At 39.1% G+C, this 26049-nt stretch overlaps 1 protein-coding gene across 17 annotated transcripts in view; it reads left to right on the top strand.

Annotated features, from left to right (window-relative positions):
- The window catches only part of ptk2aa (protein tyrosine kinase 2aa), a 414515-nt gene that overhangs the window by 282617 nt on the left and 105849 nt on the right, over positions 1-26049 (top strand). For all 17 annotated transcript variants that reach the window (XM_043687800.1, XM_043687797.1, XM_043687812.1 and 14 more), the window contains 6 exons: positions 178-262; positions 11243-11343; positions 15626-15741; positions 17400-17500; positions 21424-21513; positions 23154-23358. In XM_043687800.1, coding sequence (XP_043543735.1) covers positions 178-262; positions 11243-11343; positions 15626-15741; positions 17400-17500; positions 21424-21513; positions 23154-23358 — 698 coding nt within the window. The remainder of the gene's footprint in view (positions 1-177; positions 263-11242; positions 11344-15625; positions 15742-17399; positions 17501-21423; positions 21514-23153; positions 23359-26049) is intronic.

The following is a 26049-nucleotide window of genomic DNA, read 5'->3' as shown; positions in this document are numbered from 1 at the left end:
CCATGTTCACTGGGAATTTGTAATAGTTTTATTCAGAAATTGTTTGTTTGGATCAACATTTTTAATTTAAGTGGCTCAGTGTGGTTCTGTGCTTTGTGCAGATATTTATTCAGACTACTCCATTGGTTCTGAAAACATTTCTAATTACGTGTTATATCTTTCTCCTTGCTTATACAGGAAAACCCCTCAATGGCTGTTGCCATCAAAACATGCAAAAACTCCACTTCAGATAGTGTGCGAGAAAAGTTCCTACAGGAAGCCTGTAAGTGATGAAAATCCATATTAAGTTGATTTTGTCAAGGGATGTGGAAGTCGTATGCTGAGCTAGAATTAATTGCCCATCCCTAATTGCCCTTGAATTAAAAGGTTAGTTAAGGCATTTCAAAGGCCAGTTAAGGGTCTTTTACTTTGCAATTTAAATATAACACTTGACCTAACTGCTAAGAAAGTGGATTTAATTTAGATAGTTCGAGTTTGAGATAACACAGCAAACCTTCTATGGATGGGGTGGGGGACTGTCTTCTGTTCTGCAAATTTTATTGATTCTTTGAGTAATAGCTAAACTTAATATTTAATGGTACTTTAGCACATGTTGACTAATTTGATTCAGGATGCAACAGAATAATGTCTCAGTGTGATGAAAATCCATATTAATGACTGACTTAAAGGTAAAATCATAAGCTTGTGTTGTTCACAACTTCAAATCCATGAGGTCAACTTTTTAACAATTAATTATTAATAGGAAACGAAGAGAGACCATGGATAAGTATTTAATATCTTTACTCCGAGACGACACATTAGTAACCCAACAATAAAGAGAAAATCAATGCGCAAAAGGGAGGGAGGGACTTGAAGCAATCGTTATCATTGGAGAAAAAGTACAAGAAAAACTGAAGAGGTTGAACCTGATGGCCTGCATTCAAGCATTTTAAGAATGTAGTTGCCGAGATAGTGGAAGCAGTGTTGGTAATTGTCCAAATCCCAGGCTCTGGAATGGTTCCTGCAAATTGGAAAATCAGAAATATAACACCTTCATTCAAGAAAGGAGAGAGACGAGAGCAGGAAACGATAGCTGAATATCTGCTATTGAAAAGATTACTGGAATTCCTAGTCAAAATTATAGCAGAGCATTTTTAAAACAATTGTAGCACAATCAGATTGAGTCAATCTGGCATTGCTGAAGGGCATTCATGTACAACAAGTTTATTAAAGTTCTCTGAGGCTGCAATAATGTAGGATGCAGAAGCATCCAAAAGTTAGAGTGTAGTTGAATTCCCAAAGACATTCTGTGAGATATGCCACAAATAATGGCCTTGCCATTGGCATTCACATCCTAATGAAAATAAGATTTAAAATGTGTCACATAGGTACCACACAAGTTTGTGTGGTAGGGGTAATGTAGCAGCATGGATAGAGGAGTGGCACGATAAAAGGAAACAGGGTCGGGGTATATAGATCATTTCCAGGTTGGCAACTGTAACTAATGGAACGCTGCATGGATTTATAATATGTATCAATGGTTTGAATAGAAGGGCTGAGTGGTGAATAGAATAGACTGAAAGCTGGCATCCATCGGTTAGATGCTCAAGCAGGCCGAGATGGATCATTCATTCGGTGTTTCTGGTTAAATGTGGTTGCAAAAGCTTTGGCTTTGACGAGCTGCATTGTTGAGGATGAAGATGTTCATGGAGCCTACTCCTCCCACTTACTTACTTGTTCCCTGTTAGGACTTTGATGTGAGCCATTCATTAAGCTACCAATAATTGCCCAGAATCTAACTACATTGCTTTGTTACTGACAGAAAAAGTGAACTTCCCCATAAACTCAATAATAATTTGGAAGTTGTACGCTTGCACTAAGCTTTGCACTGCCTTTGCTGAATCCATATCCCACTGTGAGACACTCACACAAGTTGAGATCTTAATATATCAAAATATCTCAACCTGTTTTTCAGGGTTTGGAGATGCCTGTGTTGGACTGGGGTGTACAAAGTTAAAAATCACACAACACCAGGTTATAGTCCAACAGGTTTAATTGGAAGCACACTAGCTTTCGGAGCGACGCTCCTTCATCAGGTGACTGTCACCTGACAGTCACCTGTTGTGTGGTTTTTAACTTTGTTTTTCAGGGGGAAGTGTCAGGAAAGAGTTCTAAAATCTTTCTATTGAGTAGCAATTGTTTTATTAAAATTAAAATATAAAAGTGATGGGGCAATCATGCTATTTAATTATTTCAGATGTCTCACTAGATAATCTGCCCACTTACATACATTACTTTGATGTTGCCTTGTCTCCTCTGCTATCAATTTAAATTCATGGTCGTACAACTGAGCATCTTAAAAGTGGATATCACGGGAAATTAAATTTGCTGTCCAAACTAGGCTGCATTCATCTCCATTATTGATCAGGGACCTTTTTAAGTTGATTTTGTCAAGGGATGTGGAAGTCGTATGCTGAGCTAGAATTAATTGCCCATCCCTAATTGCCCTTGAACTAAAAGGTTAGCTAAGGCATTTCAAAGGCCAGTTAAGGGTCAACTGCAGTGCTGTGGGTTCAGAGTCACGTAGGACAGATCAGATAAGGATAGTAGATTTCCCTCCCTAATCTACTGTCGGTAGGCCTTCTAAGTTATGGAATATAACTGTAACCATCCTTGGAACCTTTAAAGTTAATTTTTTTAATACATAATTTGCCAGAACAGCTTAAATCATGCCCTAGCTAAATTGTATGTAATTGTTCAAAGGGTTCAGTTGTTCATCAGTCGGCATAAAAGAGAGTGAGAGGAAGGACACTAACACAAGTGTATCTGAAGAAAAATAAGCACTTTGCTGCTTTAATAAGCATAAATTGTATAAACAACAACTCGTATGCACATTTTTCCTATGATAATGTAAATTGCAGTTTCACAGCATTGTTACAGTGTAGAAAGAGGCCACTTGGTCTATTGTGCCTGTACCAGTTCTATTACCCAGTGCCAATCTCTGCATACCATTTCTATGCAAATAATCATCCAAAGCCCTCTTAAATGCTCAATTGAATCTCCCTCTATTACATTTCCGAGCAGTGCATTCTATTGTCTAACTAATTGCTATGTGAAAAGGTCTTTTCTTGCCTCAGGGAGGAGAAAGTGAGGACTGCAGATGCTGGAGATCGGAGTCGAGAGTGTGGTGCTGGAAGATGTTTCGGGCATAAGACCTTCATCAGGAAAGAGGCTTGTGGTTCAGGGCTGAGAAATAAATGGGAGTGGGGTGGGCTTGAGGGCGGTGCCGAGTTGGAGACTTGGGACTGGGATAATGTGAGAGGGGAAAAGAGGAAACTGTTGAAATCCACATTTATCCCGTGTGGTTGCAGGGTCACAAGACAGAATATGAGGTGTTCCTCCTCCAGGCAGCAGGTGGCACTGCCCTCCTGACCTGTCCATTACTCCCTCCTCTGACCTATCACCATCTCCCTCACCTTCATTCACCTATTGCTTTCCCAGCTACCTCCCCCCCCGTCCCATTTACCTCTCAGCCCCGACCCACAAGCCTCTTTCCTGATGAAAGGCTTATGCCCGAAATGTCGATTCTCCTTCTCCTCAGATGCTGCCTGACCGGCTGTGCTTTTCCAGCACCACATTCTCGACTTTTTCTTGCATTACCCTTGCTCTGTTTGCCTATCACATTTGCCCTCTTCTTCTTTTTTTTTAATTTCCTGAACTGGAACAGCTTTTCCCTATCTACTTTAGTGAGCCCACTCATAAATTTGAAAACCTCCATTAAACCTCCTTTCAGCTGCCTTCTCTCCAAGGAGAACAGCTCTAACTTGTTCAATCTATCCTCATTTCTGAAGCGATTCTTGTAAATTGCTTCTGCACTCCCTTCAATGCATCCACATCTTTCCTATGATGTAGCGTCCACAGTTATGCACATTAGTCCAGCTGAGGTCTAACAAGTGCCTTGTATATGTTCAGCATCATCTAGCTGCTCTTGTATTCTGTGTTCATAAAGAGGACAACACTGTGTGCTTTATTAACTGCTCTATCCACATGCCCTGCCACCTTCAGTAATCTGTGCACATATACCCCCAGGTCCCTATGTTCCTGCACCCTCTTTGGAGTTATCCCCTTTATTTTACATTCTTCCACCTTTGAGCCTACCCTACCAACTTGTCAATGTCCTTTACAAAGCCTTTTTAATTAAAAGCAATTTGGTTGGATGTGTGTGAAAGGCGTTGTGAACAAGCTGTCATACAGCCTGCAAATAATCATGGAGGTAGTGAAAAGTGGAAAATGTTATTCAGAGCTTGATTATTCTGGCATCCAACATTTCCCCTGACCCCAGTTGTGCCCAAGACAATAATTCCCAACACTTCAACACCCAAAAGCTATTTTTTTCATCATTCTTTGATTAGATACAGGCATTGCTTGCAAAGCCAACATTTGTTGCCCACCTCTATTGGCCTGAGTAGTTAGCTAGGCTATTTTAGAGGGCAGGAGGAGCCAACCACATTCCTGTGAATCTAGAGTAACACAGAAGCCAGACCAGATATGGATGGCAATTTCCTTCCCTAAAACACATTTGTTGACCCGAATGAGTGTTTAACAAAAGTCAACAGTTGTTTCACAGAGACAATCACTGAGACTAGCTTTATATTGAAGATTCATTAACTGAATTTAAATTCCCCCAGCTACTTTATAATTTGAATTTGTCTCCCCAGAGCATTAGATTGAGCCTCTGGGTTATCAACTGCTGATATCACCACAATCTCCCCCTCTTAGATCTGGAATAGCCCTTTCTTGGGCCATTTTAGTCTGATCTCAAGGAGCATCTCCTGTTTCTCGACGACTCATCTCATATATCATACCGTGAGGTATATAAATTCAACCATATTCCTTATTGCATCTTATCTTTGTGCACGTCCTCAGCCTTACAAAGGTAATAGTTACTTTGGTATGTCATAGTAAATTTTAATAGGTTAAGTATTACATGATAAAAATCTCTTGTCACTGGAGAATATTATTAGAAAAGTGACAGATTTTTGTTTTATCTTCTATCTGGGACTCCCTGCCTGTATTGATCAATCATGTTTGTTATGGCATGTTACCTCATTCAGCTGAATATTGAAAAATTTGGATGCAATCTTTACAACTGTCACTGATTCTTCTAAGATTAAACGAACTGTTTGTCACATTAAAAGGTTTGAAATAACATTAGATTCAGCTATCCAACTCTATCTTACTTTTACCATGATGGAAGTTCAAACTTACACTGGTGAAAATAACTGAGAAAGTTGGATTGTTAAGTCAGCGATTGAGCATAGTGAAAGCATTATTCTAAAGCTGGGCACCAGCTCGTTGTAGAGCAAGCCTGCTCTTCAACAAGAGTGTTGAAAATTTTGTGGCTCTTTTTTAATTGAGATTGCTTTTGATGTCATTGAAGCAAAGCTATGGTAAGAGAAAAGTATCATGCAATCTTATAAGGCTTGCTTTTTCCTTCTCCTGGGTGATGGGGTATTTTTTTGATTTGGTGCAGCCCCACACTTCTGGTTTCTAAACAACATAGCCTTCAGCTATGTTGAAGTCTGTGAGATATAAAGATGGAAATATGTTGTGGCATGTCTAAAATTATAATGAAGAACACAGCCATTCACATACTGATGCCAAATATTCTTCTAAGCCTCAGAAGTCTACAATGAATTATATCTAACAATAATTTTTTCCATGTGGATCGTATGCAGAAATCATTTTGCATGGTTGAGATAAAGCTTTATTTTATATGGGTGTGTGTGCCAAGCCCTGCATTTATTGCCTGCCCTAATTGCTCTGAGAAGGCGCAAGTGGGCTGCCGCCTTGAATTGCTGTATAATGTTTTGATATAAGAGAGTGGCTTGCATGGCCACTTCAGGCCAGTTAAGAGTCAGTCACATTTTGATACTGGAGTTATAGATGAGTCAAACCAGATAAACGCAGGAGGTTTCCTTGCCTAACAGGCATGAATGAACCAGTTAGGTTTTTGCAACAATCCAGTAGCCTCAAGCTCATTTTAACTGGTGTCAATTAAATTATCAAAATTACCAAATTGCAGCAGTGTTTGAATTTGTTTTCTCTTAATTATTAAGATAGGTTACAGGATTACTAATCCAGTATATAATAAACTTTGGTGTCTTGTTGAAATTATGGTTTTCTTTCAGTACCTCTCCCATTCAGGTTCCTTACTTATCTAGAAGACTATCCTTTATAGGACCTCTTCCTGTTTTACTACCATGTTTATTCTTATCCAATTATAGCATTCTGATACGCAAATTAAAATGCTAAAGAAATTTCGTGGGTTTGGCAGCATCTGTGAAGTTAATGTTTGATGTCCAACATAACTCTTGTGTGGAACTGATGGGAGGTGGAACTATGACTGGTTATGCTGTTGGAAAAGGTGGGAGGAGGAAGTGGAAAGGAAGGGAAGATCCGGAAAAGGTTAGAGAGTAAGAGAGTTTGGTGATCACATAACAAAAAGTGAAGGGAGTGCTTAGATCCAGGGTAGTCATGATTTGGAGATCCTGGTGTTGGACTGGGTGTACAAAGTTAAAAATCACATGACACCAGATTATAGCCCAATAGGTTTATTTGGAAGCACTAGCTTTCGGACAGGTGCTCCTTCAGGTGGTTAACGAGTTTAAAATCGTAAGACACAGAATTTATAGCAAAAGTTTATAGCGTGATGTAGTTGAAATTATATATTGAAAATGACCTGGATTGTTTGTTAAGTCTCTCATCTTTTAGAATGAACATGTTGGTTTCAGTTCTTTCAAATGTAGATCGTATAACTTTTCTTTAAAAGTTACATTCTCAAGTGAACTTTATCTGGAGCTGACTTGACACCAATTATTAATGCATTTAGGATGCAAGCTGCCCTGTGTGAGACTGTGCCACAATGTTCAGATTGATTCTAATCTAAAAAATGGATTTACAGAATCTTATGTGGATTCATGCAGTTTTTGAGCCAAATAAAATATCATTCTGCAAGTACAAATTCACTGCACAAACGCATATGTGCGTGTGTATGTGGGGTGGGAAGTGTTAGAATCAATCTGAACATTGTGGTACAGACAGTCTTACACAGGGCAGCTCACACCTTAAATGCATTATTTTGGCTGACATGTCACCAATTGTTAAAGTTCATTTGAGAATGTAACTTTTAAAAAAGTTCTGCAATTTACATATGAAAGAAGATGAGAGACTTAACAAACAATCCAGTCTTTTTCAATATATAATTTCAGTTACACCACACTGTAAACTTTTGCTATAAATTCTGTGTCTTACGATCTTATACTCCACAACCACCTGATGAAGGAGCAATGCTCCGAAAACTAGTGCTTCCAAGTAAACCTGTTGGACTATAACCTGGTGAAGTGTGATTTTTAACCTAGATCAGGGTACATGTTAGTAACAGAATAAAAGATCGGCTCTACTGAAAGCAAAGTGAATTCCTAAATATGTTAAAAAAAAATTGATACCCAATTTAGTAGAGCTCATATTGTGTATATTGGAATCTACATATATTAATATACAGTTCTTTGCAGGAAAAAAGAATATGTGTTCTGCGAAGTAGTCTTCCAGTCCGTGTTTGTTTTTCCCACTACGGAGGAGTCCATTTGTAAGCAATGAATACAGTAGGCTTAAATTGAAAGTAGTAAAAGGTAAATTGCTTTGCCACCTGGAAAGAGAATTTGGGGGCTTGGGCAGTAAAGAGCTAACAGGCAAGCATTACACCACCAGAAATTGCCTAAAATGGTGTGATTGGAAGACCATTAGCTTTTGGGGGAAGGGGTTGTGATAGAGTGGATCAGGATGTCCCTTCTGAATGCTGACACTAGAGAGGAACAGGAAGATACTTCTGGTTAATTGTTTGTACATGGAGGCTGGTGGAACTGCAAAGTCAGGAAGAGTTGAATCCCGCCATTATCCTGGGACTTCACCTAACAATGGAGCAGAACTCCGAAAGTTTGTGATTTCAAATAAATCTGTTGGGCTATAACCTTGTTTTGTGTGACTTCTGACCTTGTCCAACACCGGCATCCCTACATCATTGTTCTGGGAGGATGGGGAAAGGGTGATGGCAGACATGCACAAAATGGGTTAGATCCAGCTGAGGTGGCAAGAGACCCTTAGTTGAGGAAAAAGGAAGCACTGTTATGAAAAGAACTTTCAGCAAAACAGATGTAATGATGAAACTGGGAGAAGAGAATGGGGTCCTTAAAGGAAGTAGGGTGTCAGGCGGTATAGTTGAGATAGTAAATAAAATTAATGAACAATTTTGCTGAGAAAAGTGGGGAGTATTTTGGCATAGTTCTGACTCTACCTTGTGGCTTTGATGAATTAGAATGTGAGCCATTGGCCAGACAAGATGCCACCTCTTATCTTAGCAACAGTAATGTCATTTCAAGATAATGAGCATTCTCCACATTTGCCATTTATCAGCCCAAAACTGGATGTTGTCCAGTCTTGGTATATGTGAGCATAGACTGCTTCACTGTGAGAAATTGCGACTGAAGTTCAGCACTGCCAAACTATCAGCAATGCACTCCAATTCTGACCCTGTAATGAATGGAGATCATTGATGGAATAGTTGAAGGTAGTTGGGTCTTAAAGTTGTTAACGTTCTCTTCGGCAGTGGGTATCATATTTCACCATATTAACTGACTTCTAAGTACTAATTAATTACTGCATTGTTACTGTGAGGCATTAAAGCTTGCTGGATATAAAAGATCCCATGATGCTATCTAAAGTGTGTGCTGTCACTGAGCCTTCCAGGGAGCATATTAGTTGTTGCATTAATCTATGTTAACTCATTTCATCTCAAAAATTTTGAACTATCGTAGGTGCTTGGTGATCTCCTAGGAATGTCTTTGGGGCGATGTAGTGGCTCAGTGGTTAGCACTGCTGCCTCGCAGCACCAAGGACCTGGGTTTGATTTAAGCCTCTGCTGACTGTGTGGAGTTTGCACTTTTTCCCAGTGTCTGCGTGAGTTTCCTCTGTGTGCTCCAGTTTCCTGCCACAGTGCAATGATATGCAGCTTAGGTGGATTGGCCATGCTAAATTGTCCATAGTGTCCAGGGATGTGTAGGTTGGATGGAATAGCCATTATATCAGAGTTACAGGGATAGTGTAGGACGGGAGTGAGTTAGGATGGGATGCTCTTCAGAGAGTTGGTGCGGACTTGTTGGGCCAAATGGTCTGGTGCCACAGATAGGGATTCTATATAAAAAAAACACTTGCATAGAAACATTCTATGTGATAGGATCCTGTATAATTGCAATTCATTTTTGTGCAGAGCGAGTGACGAAGGTATCACATCACCTCAGCGATAACTAGTACTCTTTATTCCTAAAGAAAACAAGTATTTTGTGCACTTTTTTTAAAAGTACCTTGCCCCAATCATTTGTTCTGTTTTTCTTCTTTTATTTTCTTTTTTTTTTTCTTTTTTTTTTGCCCCCACACTCCTGCCTAACTGCGGTAGTGCTTATTTTTCCCCAGCACCCATGTTGTGTGTGTGTAGGTGTGAGACACAGTGAAAGACACAAGGTGGACGAATCTTTATTTAAATTTCCACCACCAGGAAGAAAGGAAACACCCGAGTGGCCAGTGACAAGCAGTGCCCTTCACATTAAAGGGCAATGCTGAGTGATCAAACAGTGAAGGGCAGGGCAGGGGTTAAATCAAAATAGAGTTGGAGGGGGAACCCAATCATTTGTTAATTGTATTTCAATTGTGTTTAATTATTAGCAAGTGAGGGACATTAATTGTGGACAAAACAAAAGCAACTGCTTAAAAAACTGGCTGAATTAGGTGGTGCCTGCTTTTAGTGTTTACTCTAACTATATGTCAGACAGGGAGGGACCTCTAATGGTGCAGTGATAATGTCCCTACCCCTGGACAGAAAAGTCTGGGTTCAAGTTCAGGGTTCAAGATGTGTATTAAATCTCTGAACAGGTTGATTAGAAAAATAGGTTAATTACAAAATGTAAGACTGGGTAGAATATTGACTTCTGTACATTCTTCACTACTTGGCTTATTCCTAGACGGGGTACTCTAATTTCACATATTGTTTCCATTTGAAGATGACACACCTTCTGTTTGGCATTTGGATTTGTATTTAACCACTTCATGTCACTAGGTGATAGGTGTATTGCTGTCTTCAGTTGTGGGCAGAGTTACATTATCAGTTGCCACTTCACATGTTAAATCAGAATTTACACTTCTATCCTGGACACAAGGTTGTGGAGATGCCTTTAAATAATAGCGGGATTGTGTCATTTCACTGGAATTTTGTTTTGATTTTGTAATTCAGCTGTGAACAATTGTTTACAAAACAAACTGATTGTTTTGACCATCAGTGCATTCTTCCTAATTGGCCAGTGTTTTGGATTGAAAGGATTAAACAGCCACCAGATGGTTCAAATTAAGTTCATTGGCTTCAGGGTTGCATTACTATTTTGCATATGCATTTAATAATTATACTGATGCTTAGACATTTGACATGCCATTCATGTAGGGGTTCTCTTAACGTTTTTGGTGAAATTTTGTGTTTGCTGTTTAGGTACAGAACAACAATGTTGAGTGATTTGAATGGTGGTTTTTTTTCTACATTGTCTTCAAGGAATAATCAAATGTCTGCCAAACTTTTTCTGATGGCTCAACTGAACATGGAGTTGATGATGGCAAGAACTGCATCAGTGCAAAATAATATTCTGCCGTTATGTTGTATGGTATTTGATGTACAGGTTGATATAATTGATGGAGATGTTTAGACCAATTCGTGTTGGTTAATTTTTAGTTTTATTTCTTGAAATGAAATCAGAAATCTAGCAATCTCTTCGGGAGAATCTGCACATGTTGGTTTATTTTAATCTTTGAAGACAGAAATTTATAGGTTTTTGTTAGATCAAGCTCACAAAAGACATTGTGCAAAGGCAGATAATGGAATTAGTATGTAGATCAGCCTCAGTCTAATTGACTGACTGGTTCAAAGGACTTATACCCAAAACCCAATTCTCCTGCTCCTTGGATGCTGCCTGATCTGCTGTACTTTTCCAGCACCACACTCTAGACTCTGATCTCCAGCATCTGCGGCCTTCACTTTCTCCTGGTTCAAAGAACTGAATGGCTCCTGGATCTGATATTCCCACTGCAGTATTGATTTTCCTCCTTTATTCAGTTAATAAAACATGTCTTTGCCAAAAATAACAAATGCTTATTTCCTTTCTTAAAGTGACAATGCGGCAGTTTGACCATCCTCATATAGTGAAGCTGATTGGCGTAATTACAGAAAATCCAGTCTGGATAATTATGGAACTGTGTACCTTTGGAGAGGTATGATTGTATTCACTGACAGATTTGTTCAGGAACATGTATATATGATGAAAGAGTCTATCTGTTGTTAAAATATATATTAATTTAGAATGACATGGAATAGTTCAGGATTGGAAGCACATATTTGCAAAATAGATATGTATGACAAATTTAATGGAATTCCTGAAAATTAAGAGATTCATCTGAAGAATTAGGAGGAATATTTGGTGGATGATATATACGTAAATTATCAAACTCCATTTAAAAGGATGATAAGATTTAATTAGAGAGTTGTGAACCTCGGGAATTCACTCCCACAAGAAGCTGTTGGGGCCAGTTCATTAAATATATTCGAGAGGGAGCTGGACATGGCCCTTGTGGCCAAATGGATCAATTGATATGGCGAAAGACAGGAATGGGATACTGAGATTGCATGATCAGGCCTGAATGGTAGTGCAGGCTCGAAGGGCCAAATGGCCTACTCCACCTATTTTCTGTGTTTCTATAAAGATAGTTTATTGACTTTTTAAAAGTTGTATTAGAGTTAAAATATTTACCTATTCCGTAGAATATCCATATCCTAACAATCTTATGTGTACAAAAAGTGATTATCTTAAATTTATGCCCATTATTTAGTGAATAGTGTCTGGCAATTCAGTGTAATGTGTCAAGCGTGTGGGTGGAATAAGCTGGCCTGTTTTTGAGTGCTAGTTTGCTTCTCATTTTAATTGGGCCTGTAACAAAAGCAAAGGTGACCAAAGCATTGCAACAACTACTGAGACGTTGCCCTGTTGAACGTCAGAAAACATACTTGCAATCTGACAAGGACAAAACTGGTATCTCTGGCTGAACACATCTACCTTGAATTTCAGTGTGGTTTCAGAACAGGAAAATCCACAAATTACATCATCCTCCCATTATGGCAGATTCAAGAGAAATGCCACAAACTGAAGAGGCTACTGTATGTTACCTTCATTGTTCTCACCTAGACATTTGATCATTGGAACAGAGGCAAGACTCGTGAAGCTTCTGGAAAAAAATCTGTTGCTGCAGGATGTGATCTGCTCTTGAAATAATGGATCAGATCAGTTATGAGGAGGATTATAACAGAATGTTTTGTGATCCTCACTGGAGTCACTGAGAGTTCTTGCACTCTCATTCGCCACCATATTCATCTCCGTTGCTGCCATATATCTTCAGGTCATCTGCAGAGGGTATCCACCAGAATTGACAGAAATCTGTTCAACCTTGCTCACTTTAGATGCAAGACAAGGATATACCAAGTCCTCTCGCAAGAGTTACTCTACATGGCGGACACTCCGCTAGCACTCCACGCTGCAAAACATTTCAGCAAATGAAACACTATTGGGATTGCAAGGCAAATGTCATGGAACAGGATGTTGTCATACTACCATCTGTCAGCTTTGATGATATGAGGTTGTTGACAGCTTCATCTATCTCAGTTCCACAAATACTAGCAATCTGTTACTTGATACTGAAGTTGACATGTGCAAGGTATGAGTTGCAACTGTTACGACAAAGTTTGAGAGTGTAGAATAACAGTGGTCTGACTGAGAACACTACATTGTGAGTTTATACAGTTATAGAGATGTACAGCACGGAAACAGACCCTACAGTCCAACTGGTCCATGCCGACCAGATATCCTAACCTAATCTAGTCCCATTTGCCAGCACTTGGCCCATTTCCCTCTCAACCCTTCCTATTCATATACCCATCTAGATGCCTTTTACATGTTGTAATTGTACCAGCCTCCACCACTTCCTCTGGTAGCTCATTTCATACATGCACCACCCTCTGGGTGAAAATGTAGCCCCTTAGGTCCCTTCTAAATTTTTCCCCTCACCCTAAATATAAACTCCTCCACTCCAGGGAAAAGACTTTGCCTATTTACCCTATCCATGCCCCTCATAATTTTATAAACCTCCATAAAGTTATCCCTCAGCCTCTGATGCACCAGGGAAAACAGCTAGAGCCTATTCAACCTCTCCCTATAGCTCAAATCCTCCAACCCCAGCAACATCTTGGAGATCTTTTCTGAACCCTTTTCAGTTTCACAATTAAGTTTTTATCTTCAGTGCACGGATCTACAGTGGATGACCACTGCAGTTGTTGTGGGTATGTTTGCTGAGCTGGGAATTTGGTGTGCAGACATTTCGTCCCGTTTCTAGGTGACATCCTCCATGCTGTGGAGCCTCCTGTGAAGTGCTGCTGCACTGTGTCGGTTGGGATTTATTTGGTTCAGTTCCTGCTGCTTCCAGTTGTTCATTGCAGTGGTTGGTATATTGGGTCTAGATCAGTGTATTTATTGATGGAGTTTGTGAATGATTATGAAGGACTTTAGCCCGAACTTTCATTTGTCTTGCTCCTCGGATGCTGCCTGACCTGTTGTGAGGTCAGCGCCACACTTTTCAACTCTATGGATGAGTGCCAAACTCCCAAGATTTCTCTGGCTACCCTATGTTTAGCTTGTCCTATTATTGTTGTCTCAGTCAAATTTGTGGTCCTTGTTGTCTGGGTGTATCAATACTAAGGATAGCTGGTTGTGGCATTTAGTGCTAGTTGATGAATGGGGATCGCTAATTGTCTACCTGTTTGACCTGTATAGTGTTTTGTGCAGTCCCTGCATGGAATTTTGTACACCACATTTGTCCTCAACGTGATGGGTATTGGGTCTTTTGTTCTGGTGAGTTGTTGTCTGAGCATGTCTATTGGTGTTGTCGGAGGAGTCTGGCTGTCAGTTCTAAGACGTTTTTTATATAAGTTAGAGTAGTTAGTGTTTTGGATTATGGCATGTCCTCGTTAAGTTGTTTGTCTGCCAGGCATCTGCGGAGGAAATGCTGGACAAATGTGTAGATTCCATGCAGAGACTGCATAAAATACTATCTAAGACAAACAGGCAGACAACTAGCGATCCACGTTCATAAGCATCAACCAGCCACTAAATGCCACAACCGGCTATCCTTAGTATCTATACACACAGACGACAAGGACCACAAATTCATCTGGGACAACACAACAATAATAGGACAAGCCAAACCAAGGGCAGCCAGAGAATCTCTAGAAGCATGGCACTCGTCCATGGTCGCCATCAATAAACATATTGACCTAGAACCAACATACCAGCCACTGCAACTAACATCAGGAACCGGCAAACAGAAGCAGTGGGAATGAAACCAAATAAATTCTAACCGACACAGTACAGCAACACTTCACAGGAGACCCCACAGCACTGAAGATGTCATCTAGAAAGGGGATGAAACGCCAGCAAGCCAAATTCCCAGTTCGACAGACACACCCACAACTACGACAACTGGCACCCAAGCTAAAAGTCTTTGCGTCACTGTATACTCAAAAACCTTGCATGTAGTATGCTGCTAGGTGATGATCTCCAAGTGACTATACCTCCAATGCTAGGATTCCTGCAAGTGAGACGTGAAGATGGCTGACACCAGTGACTTCTGGGGGATGACTGGCAGGGCAGTGAAAGAGGCATGTATAATCTAAAAGCTTGGCTGACTGAGAAGAGGATCCCGACAAAAAATTGCCAGTGAAATGTGCACCTTTTCAACCCATTATCTTGCTTTGCAGCAAATGCAAGAGAGACTGCCATGCAGAATGGGCCTCCTGAGCTGCACCAGATGATGCTTAACACAGAGTTGAACACAAAGGTCAAGACTGTCCGGATTGGAAAGTGCAAACCATTGTTTTATAAAATAGGAGATTAACATAAACCCAAGATACTAATGATTCTCCAATGAATGGAAATTCTTTTCATGGTTTGCTTTATTAAATCTGAAAAAAATGAACATCTCTCAACCTCCTTTGTCCTTATGAAAAGACCACAGTTTTTCTTGACTCTCTTAAATAATGTCTCTTACCCCTAGCATCATCTGTGATGTTCACCCAGCTGCCACATGTTCCCAGAAGTAAGATGTCCCAAATTGGGCTCAATGTCTTAACTGCAATGTAACCAGTTTGTACAATTTAAAATTCGCTACTTTTCTTCAGACATTGTTTTAATAATTTGATTTGGTGAGTTGCTTACAGGTTATAAAGGAACTTAAACACCTGAAATCAAAAGCCATAATGAGAAGAGATGCTTATTTTTTTAAAACTTAATTTGAATTTAAGCCTGTAGAAAACAGATATGTGACTTGACAAAAACTTGGCAATATGGCGCATTTACAATATTTTCTTTGGTCTATTATTCTAAAAGAATAATACTTTTAGAATTGCTTTAACAAAAGAATGACTATTATAATTGAATGTTTTTGCACTTAGTTACGGTCGTTTTTACAAGTAAGAAAATACAACTTGGATTTGGCCTCCTTAATTCTGTATGCTTACCAGCTCAGCACAGCACTATCTTATCTGGAGAGTAAGAGATTTGTACATCGGTGAGTAAGTATGCAGTTTAGTCTGCTGGATGAGAGGAAAGGATGTTATAGAAATGTTGATTTGGATGTTGGCATTACTGACCATTCACTAACTAATGAAAATTGATGTATTGGTGATTGAACTGGAAACAAAGTACCATTAGACTCTAAGGTTTTACGGGGTAAGTGTAGTATTCTGTTGTATAGCATATTTCAAATTACAGGGATTGTTTTCTGCTTGAAGTACTGCATGTATTTTAAGTGCTTCTTTGCTAGCAGAGTTGAACAACATTAAATGTTGCACACAATTTAGCCTTCAGCAGCATTGATAGGTTTGGGTGAAGCCTTCTGCTCATACTACAGCCAGTGTATATATCCAAAAAAAAACTAGAGGAAGATCAAAATGGAAAGAAAATAAACAATATAATTTAACTTATTCTTATATATTCCTACACATACACAAAAACAAATTACCTTTTGGAAACAATGCTAAATAAGTGCCCCCTTCTGGATTTTAGATGAAAGACAGAAAAAAAATCCATGTCTGTTTCTTGGTGACATGTTGCCTCAAATAAGAATGCAACATAAAAATGTACAAAGAATTGTGAGCAAATTTGCAGGAAATTAAAGCCTTAAAGCACTTGCATTAGACATTGAAATGGAGATTAGACTCCGGGAATTACCATTGGAAGAAACTACCCTTCCAACAGATTTCAATCCATCTCAATTTATTTTAACGTCTCTATTGAGACTTCCCAGTTGCCTTGACTTGAAGATCTGAACAACAGTGTTTCTGATCTTTTGCTGTGGATTAGGATTATCTCTGATAATACTTAACTGTTTGCTATTTATTTTTAAACCACATTATTGTTGCACAGAATATAGCTTGTTGTGTTCAATGATTAGAAAGAGACTGTGTTTACCAAACTATAATATTATTCTAGTTTTGTTTCCAACATTAATTACAATAAATGTTAAAGACAAGTGTTTCCAAAAAGCACATTTGTAAGAATTCTTCTGATTATGAAAATTAAAGTAGTGAAATTCATTCACTGAGGCATATTAATAAAGACTATATAGCAAAAGTACACCACTTAGAGCAATTTATTGTTACTAATGCTGGAATTGGATGAATTGTAATCAATTCTTTGGATGGATCACACTACTTTTCTGGTGTATAATCTATTGTAAATAAAATTGTTAATGGATTATTTTGTAATATTCAATGATAAGTAACAAGAAGACATTTAGTGGCGCTGGTAGACACCCATAGCTGTCATAAATGAAAGCGGATAAACTTGACATCATAAAAATGGAAGGCGGAATCTGCCCATGGACTGTGGGGTCAGTGGCTTCTGAGCAGTAGGAAAGAATTTAAAGCAAAAATCAAAAATACTTTGCTGAGATTAAGGCTTGTGTTAAATTGAGTGGCATTGCAGCAAATTATATCCAGTAAATTCTGGACGGTTTGGTTGATGAAACACTTTCAAATTTACATACATGAAGAAACTTGTGTATGAAAAGCAATTTAATGGAAAAAATATCATTATTCAGTGAAAATCATAATATGAATGGTCCTTCTATTTGAAAGACTTGAAAAGGATTTATCTGACCAAATCAGCACTTTGTCTTCAAAGGCTTAGTATTAGTATTTTAATCTGTACTTTTTATTCCTACAGGGATATTGCTGCCAGAAATGTCTTAGTGTCGTCATTAGACTGTGTGAAGTTAGGAGACTTTGGTTTATCGAGATACATGGAAGACAGCACTTACTACAAAGGTAGGGATCAGAGTTAATACAAAGCTATAAAATTTGGATAGGCAAACTCTGGAAAATAATGTTCTGATTGTCTGTGCTTGCAAGGAATCCAATATGTGATGTGTTTTGGTATCAGTTGAATTCTTGACATAGCAAATTGTAAAGCTATTGGATTTTATTGTTGGTGCCACAGAATCTGTTCCCATTTATTTGAAATGCCTGAACAATAATCTTACATAGAATACATTTCCCATCCATAGAAAATGAACATTCAACAATGAATATGTCCTGTTGATCGTTAATACAATAGTAATCCACAGCCTTTGCGTGTGATCCTCCTAAGTAATTATTGTCCACTGGAAATGTTAAAAGTAACATTTGAGTGAGTTGTGTTTATAACCATTGTGATGTTCTGCAATCTTTTACATCGATTCAGAAGCTACTCTAAGTAATTGACTGCATCTGCAGGTTGATGTGGCACATTTATGCCAGCTATACCCCTTTGGGGGTATCTGTCACATATGATAAGGATTTAAGGTGCACAAAAAGCTGTGGGCATGTTAATCCATCATTATGACCCTGACCAGTCACTTAAAGCTTTATGCAGGTCTGTTTGTCATATCTGTTTTAAGTGCGTTCAAATTCAGTTAATTGATCATTGGTACATAAGATTTGTCATCAGCAGTCAATTGAAATCTTTGATTATTCTGTTTCTTCTAACTGCACCATTTTTTCAATACTTTTTTCAGTTGTCTTGAATCCTCTTTGGTCATTTTTAAAATTCTTTTGTGAAATGTGAGCATACAGGCTATACCAGCAGTTATTGCACATTCCTATTTGCCCTTCAAAAAATGCTGGTGAGCTATCTTCTTGAATACAGCTGAGTGGCTTGCTGGGCTGTTATCAGAGGATGTTCAACAGTCAAATACAATGCTGTGGGTCTGATATCAGATCTTGGCCAGGCCAGATCAAATAGAATGACTAATCTCCTTTCAGGAAGGAAATCTGTGACCTTGCATACCAGGTATGCAACTGGGGTTGGACAGAGATAAAGGTGAAAAGTGTGTAAGGCTTTAATTGAACAGCTATTACTTTTAGAAATAGTCCACTGAAAACTTGTTATCTCTAAGAATCATATAAAATCTTTGATCTTGTTATGAAGGTTTGAGTTGTGTGCTATTTTCTTGATGTGTACTTCACCCGTGCATGCATGAATAAACTTATAACAAACCTGAGTCTCATCTGGTCTAAGAAGAAATAGAGTGGAATTGACTCCTGATACCATCCACCATGTTGAACAATCACTCCCTTCACTACTGATATACAGTAGCAGTTGTGTGCTATCTACAAAATGCACTGCAACAACTAATCAAGGCTTCTTCGACAGATTCCAGACATCTACAAGGACAAGGGCAGCAGCTGCATAGGAATGTCACAACGTGCAAGTTCCTTTCTAAATCTCACAGCAACATAACTTGGAACTTAATCGTTGTTCCTTGTGTGAAACAGCATCTAAGCCCTGCCACTCTCTTACAAGGGAGTATGTCCCTACACCCCAAGGACTCCAGTGTTTCAAGAAGCCCGGTCATCACCACTTTCTTGAGCAATTAGAATGAACAGTAAATGCTGGTCTAACCAGTGATAGTCACACCCATGAACTTATTTTTAAAAATTATACATTTATTTCAAATCAGGAGGGAAAAACGGGGACATGAGATAGCTTTGGCAAATAGAATTAAGGAGAATCCAAAGGGGTTTTACAAATATATTAAGGACAAAAGGGTAACTAGGGAGAGAATAGGGCCCCTCAAAGATCAGCAAGGCGGCCTTTGTGTGGAACCACAGAAAATGGGGGAGATACTAAATGAATATTTTGCATCAGTATTTACTGTGGAAAAGGATATGGAAGATATAGACTGTAGGGAAATAGATGGTGACATCTTGCAAAATGTCCAGATTACAGAGGAGGAAGTGCTGGATGCATTGAAACGATTAAAGGCGGATAAATCCCCAGGACCTGATCAGAGTATGGGAAATCATGTCTCACAAACTTGATTGAGTTTTTTGATGAAGTAACAAAGAGGATTGATGAGGGCAGAGCAGTAGATGTGATCTATATGGACTTCAGTAAGGCGTTCGACAAGGTTCCCCATGGGAAACTGATTAGCAAGGTTAGATCTCATGGAATACAGGGAGAACTAGCCATTTGGATACAGAACTGGCTCAAAGGTAGAGACAGAGTGGTGGTGGAGGGTTGTTTTTCAGACTGGAGGCCTGTGACCAGTGAAGTCTCACAAGGATCGGTGCTGGGTCCTCTACTTTTTGTCATTTACATAAATGATTTGGATGCGAACATAAGAGGTACAGTAAGTAAGTTTGCAGATGACACCAAAATTGGAGGGGTAGTGGACAGCAAAGAGGGTTACCTCCGAATACAACAGGATCTGGACCAGATGGGCCAATGGGCTGAGAAGTGGCAGATGGAGTTTAATTCAGATAAATGCGAGGTGCTGCATTTTGGGAAAGCAAATTTTAGCAGGACTTGTACACTAAATGGTAAGGTCCTAGGGAGTGTTGCTGAACAAAGAGACCTTGGAGTGCAGGTTCATAGCTCCTTGAAAGTGGAGTCGCAGGTAGATAGGATAGTGAAGAAGGCGTTCCTTTACTGGTCAGAGTACAGGAGTTGGGAGGTCATGTTGTGGCTGAACAGGACATTGGTTAGGCCACTGTCTGAATATTGCATGCAATTCTGGTCTCCTTCCTATCGGAAAGATGTTGTGAAACTTGATTGTGTTCAGAAAAGATTTACAAGGATGTTGCCAGGGTTGGATAATCTGAGCTACAGGGAGAAGCTGAACAGACTGGGGCTGTTTTCCCCGGAGCATTGGAGGCTGAGGGGTGACCTTATAGAGGTTTACAAAATTATGAGGGGCATGGAGATGATAAATAGGCAAAGTCTTTTCCCTGGGGTCAGGGAGTCCAGAACTAGAGGGCTTAGGTTTAGGGTGAGAGGGGAAAGGTATAAAAGAGACTTAAGGGGCAATTTTTTCACGCAGAGGGTGGTACGTGTATGGAATGAGCTGCTAGAGGATGTGATGAAGGCTGGTACAATTGCAACATTTAAGAGGCATTTGGATGGGTATATGAATAGGAAGGGTTTGGAGGGATATGGGCAGGGTGTTGGCAGGTGGCACTAGATTGGGTTGGGATATCTGGTCGGCATGGACGGATTGGGCCGAAGGGTCTGTTTCCATGCTGTACATCTCTATGAGGAGAAAGTGAGGTCTGCAGATGCTGGAGATCAAAGTTGAAACTTTATTGCTGGAACAGCACAGCAGGTCAGGCAGCATCCAGGGAACAGGAGATTCGACGTTTCGGGCACAGGCCCTTCTTCATTCCTGAAGAAGGGCCTGTGCCCGAAACGTCGAATCTCCTGTTCCCTGGATGCTGCCTGACCTGCTGTGCTGTTCCAGCAATAAAGTTTCAACGTACATCTCTATGACTCTAATCTAAATTTCCTAATTGCTTTTGTGCAATTGATTTTGAACTCTTGTCTCTGAATTGTTAGTCCAGACTTCTAGATTACTCACCCAGTTAGTAATAAAACTACTATGCTACTTGTACACCTATTCCAGTCAATAATCAATTGCATTCTCTGCTTCTCAGTTACACTTGTTCAGTGTAGATTTTATGTTTTGACTTGTGTGAGCAGAAACAGGCAGCGAACTTAACTTGGCAAAACTGATGTTGTGACCAACTCATTACAAATGCATTTTTACAATTGCACTCTGAGCAGAACCTCATTCCATTTATTGTGCACATGGATTGCACTACCTTGCTTTCTGAGGGCCAGATTCAAAATTGTGTAATTAATGAGCAGGATTGGATACAGAAACTACAGCATAAATGATACAGTTTATGAGCTTTCATCTTTATCTTGACAGCCTCGAAAGGGAAGTTGCCCATCAAATGGATGGCTCCTGAATCGATCAACTTCCGCCGGTTTACCTCAGCTAGTGACGTATGGATGTTTGGTAAGTTTGTTTTAACTCCATTCACGTAAATCATGCTGCTGTTTAAATGAAATACAGTTGCCTCCTTTGAACTCGCTCTTCTTTTGCACGCTCTATTCTAAGATGAAGCGCCAGCAAATCGCAGACTACGTCATCATTAATATTGAGTTGCTTTTTACACTTGTCTCTATGGTTTTGCACTTGATAATAAACTGAATTTAATCCCTTGCCCAGCAAACCTTCCTTAGCATGAATCCTCATTCTAGCCCAAGCCCTGAACTTAAGTGATTTCTTGATTTCACAGTTCATCCCTGTCAGAGCTCATCATCCATTAGATTGAGTACCTACTCACATTGATCCAATCCACATTAAGTAGCTGACCATTCAAAAACACTTTCTAGTTTCCATTCGTTTATTGTTCTAAGGCACTGACCTGTTCCCTTTTAAAATGGACACCTTTATCAAACTCTTCCTTTTCTGTTGAAGATCCACCTGGAAAATCCTCTGTCCTCGCAAACTGTTGTTCTATTAGAAACATTTAGAGGCTGTTCAACCATTTATTTAGTCTGTGGCTGATCAGCACTTCAATTTTGTCCATATTTCCCGCAATTGATATATAACCAAAGTTTAATCATATTAGCTTAAGAGTTTCAATTGACCAGCATCTTCTTTTGGTAGTTACGGATTTTTACAATCTTTCGAGTTTCAAAAAAGTCCCTGATTTCATTCCAGGCCAGTTGATTCCATCCTATATTGGATTAACTCATTCAAAACAGCTGCATGTGTTCATACAGCTCTCGTTGCTGTTTATCTGCCACCCTGTGCATGCTGAATTCCATTGGCCCCTGCTCCTCTGCTGCTCCCAATTTAAAATCACCACAAAATTCTAGAACTCTGACTCTGAGTCGCAGACATTGCAGCATTCCAGCTCACTCTCCTGAATAGTTAATCAGCAATAATTATAGAAATCACAACTGCTGTCACTATAAAACTGGCTTCTTTCCGATTCCCTACTAAGCTCCAGACGCCCAGACACTGCCCTGGCCTGACCCCAATTCCTTGATCTGATAAATACATACACCCTCCATCCTCAGCAAAACTCCATACCTATACCTGCCATGGTCCAACACCTCTTTATTACCCCATCTTCCCCAGCCAACCCAACAACTCCTGATTCTAAACCCAACCTATTCTGCCCTTTCACCACCAGCCACTTGTCACCCTACTTGCTCATTTACGTTCTCTCTGCAGCTTCTCACAGAGGTTTGGGATGTTAAAACTTTGGTGTACAGAAGTTACTGCTTTAAAAAAATGGGTGCAGCGTATCCTCCATACTGACTCTGTGCTGCTCTTACATCTAATATACGCTATATTTCTCAGTCCAAATGGGAAATTCGGTCCTGATACGCAGAATTTCTAGGCAAGGCATGTTAAAAGGAGCAAAGTAGCAATCTGACTATGATTGCACCTCCTTGGAAGGTTAAGCCACTGTTATCTGTGGCTAAATAATTAGGTTCAATCCAATCTTGTCAGCTTTAGTTCAGCCACATAAGACATGGGCAGTTTGCCCAATTCTGTAGTCGACCTGATGTAATGAAAGCACTTTTTTAGTATTTAAATTAAAATATTTTCTACTCTTTATGTTTGTTCTAATGTTTTAGGTGTTTGTATGTGGGAAATTCTAATGTATGGAGTGAAACCATTTCAAGGAGTAAAAAATAATGATGTAATTGGTAGAATAGAAAATGGTGAGCGGTTGCCAATGCCTCCAAATTGCCCTCCAACACTCTACAGTCTCATGACGAAATGCTGGGCATATGATCCTAGCAGAAGACCACGTTTCAATGAACTGAAACAACAGCTCAGGTAGGAAGAAATTCTTGTTTTCTTTTGATTAAATTTTTAACAAAACAAAGTTATGATTTGACATCCTTTTGAAATTAAAACCAGTGATCGTGAAGAATCGTTATTGTAATAATGAGGGAGTGCTGCCCTCAGTTACCATTTTACGCCAAGGTCTCATCCACCACCTCAGATTGATGCAAAATCTCCTCTTAACATTTTTCAAAGAACAGCAGGGAGCTTCTCCTGGAGTCTTGTCCATCAATTATTCGCTCACCCAGCATCAATAAATACATATTATTTGGCTGTTGTCACATTCATTTTTTGTTAAAAACTACTGTGAGTAAATGAGCTTTTGCATCTACTTCGGTTACTACAGTGACTTTAAAATGCTCCATTAGTTGTTTAAATGCTTTGGGATGCCCTGAGATAATGAAAGGTATATTGTAAATGCGCATTCTGTATGTTGAAATTCATATAAAATTGCTACTCATTTATTATATGGAGTGAAACACTATGCAATTCAGGCACTAATGAAGCAGTGGGTATTAAAAGTCAGTGGGCCTGATCTTGTTACTGTTCTGTAAATGTTTTTAGCGGTTTCACATTTTGTGCCCTTCTGTAATGAGTGATGCTCTAAAAATTGTACATTGAAGAGGAGCAAGCACTGTGGGTGGCACAGTGGCACAGTGGTTAGCACTGCTGCCTCACAGCGCCAGAGACCCGGGTTCAATTCCCGCCTCAGGTGACTCTCTGTGTGGAGTTTGCACATTCTCCCCGTGTCTGCTCCAGTTTCCTCCCACAGCCCAAAAATGTGCAGGTTAGGTGAATTGGCCACGCTAAATTGCCCGTAGTGTTAGGTGAAGGGGTAAATGTAGGGGAATGGGTCTGGGTAGGTTGCGCTTCGGTGGGTCGGTGTGGACTTGTTGGGCCGAAGGGCCTGTTTCCACACTGTAAGTAATCTAAAAACAAAGTAATCTTAAAAAAAAGAGCAGACACCATGATCTAAATGCAAAAAAACAGAAATTGCTAGAGAAATTCAGCAGGTCTGGCAGCACCTGTGGAGAGAAAAACAAAGTTAACTTTTCAAGACCAGGGAGCCTTAAGACTCAAAATGTTAGCTGTGCTTTCTCTCCACAGATGTTGCCAAATATGCTGAGTTTCTCCAGTAATTTTAATTTTGTTTCAGATTTCCAGGATTCACTGTCCTTCATTTTATTTTGTGGTCTAAATTGAATAAGAGGAACAAAACACATTTCTGTTCAAATCAACTGTTTATATTGTGAATTCCTTTCATTAGAATGTCATTCTCTGTCTTAATATTTGTGTTTAACCAATGAGCTACAAGCTAAATAAGCTAATGGAGACTCAGGAAAAATTTAATGAAAAATTACTTTGTAATGTCGTGCTTCATACCATCAACTTGTAGAACCCGATAAGTTGAAACTTCAAACTTTTATTATTTGGCAAACATACAAATGTAAGTGGTGTAGATTTAAAAATATAACTACAGAGTACAGTCAATTCTGCTACATTGCGGTATTTTCGTTCTCCTTCAATTCCATGTTATAAGAAAATCGCATAATAGCGGCATTATTTAAACTAATGGGACTGGAATCGCATTATATTCAATACATGCTTTAAAACTTTGCACTTTAGAAGCAGTATCCCCAATTCATCAGTCATGTTTCAGTGAATTTGCATTAACGAACTGCACGGTATAGAAGAACGACCTGTATTCGTACTTTAAAGCAATAAACAGATAGCAATCAGTATTTTATTCTTGAAATGTTATCAGGACCTGAAAGTATTCAATTGCTTCTATATAATTAAAGACAAAAAGCACTTATTTACCAATTTTATTATTTAAATATTGTATTTATGGCGCTGTAAGGAGAGCTTGTCACAATTCCAGAAAGACGTTTAAGTTCTATCCTTGTATTGCTTTCATGTTACAGAATAATTAAGTGAGAAACCCATATCCCTAAATGAAATTAGTTTCAGTTGATTATCTTAACAGGTTCTACTCATCATGAAGTGATTATCAAATTAACTTGGGTCATAACTCTGCCTTTCCCCTTCATTTGTTCATTGAATAACATTTTAGTGTAATAATACAGTTACTCTATGTGGATCAGTGTTATTGATAGAATATATTTCCCCTTAAAAAGCATCATTTGAGCCGAAAGTACAATTTATTGTCATACAGCTGCTTTCAAATAAGCAAACAATTGGTAACAATATGTGGCTTGTGAATGGAGTTGGATTTTAATATTGATAAATGGGGGTAATTTGAAGCCAGAAACGAGAATGGAAGTTTAATGGAACAAGTACAAAAGGAAAAGTATCGAGACCATCTGTTGTTAAACCTTCCAATTTCCATCCAATTGAAATCAATGGAAGAACAAAGGGCAAACTCTCAAAGGCTGGTAATGTGGTCTGCCAGGTTTTTATCAGGGCTGCAAAGTTCAAAATTGTTCCCACCGATGATTCAAAGATAGTTTAGACAAGGGCAGTGATCTCTGATCTAATTTATCTTATCTATAAAAAAGAAATCACTGAAATGAGTGGAAAATAATCCAGATTTATTTTTAAAACATTCATAAGCTAATTAACTTGGTCTATGATCACAAAACAAGTTGATGCAAAGACTAGACAGCATTAACTGAGACTTGATCAAAATCTGAAGAGTGATGCATATGTGGAACAGGAATT

This window comes from Chiloscyllium plagiosum, chromosome 4 (genome assembly GCF_004010195.1).
Source record: "Chiloscyllium plagiosum isolate BGI_BamShark_2017 chromosome 4, ASM401019v2, whole genome shotgun sequence".
In the NCBI taxonomy this organism is placed as follows: Eukaryota; Metazoa; Chordata; class Chondrichthyes; order Orectolobiformes; family Hemiscylliidae; genus Chiloscyllium; species Chiloscyllium plagiosum.
This window is presented reverse-complemented; position numbering and strand designations above follow the sequence as displayed.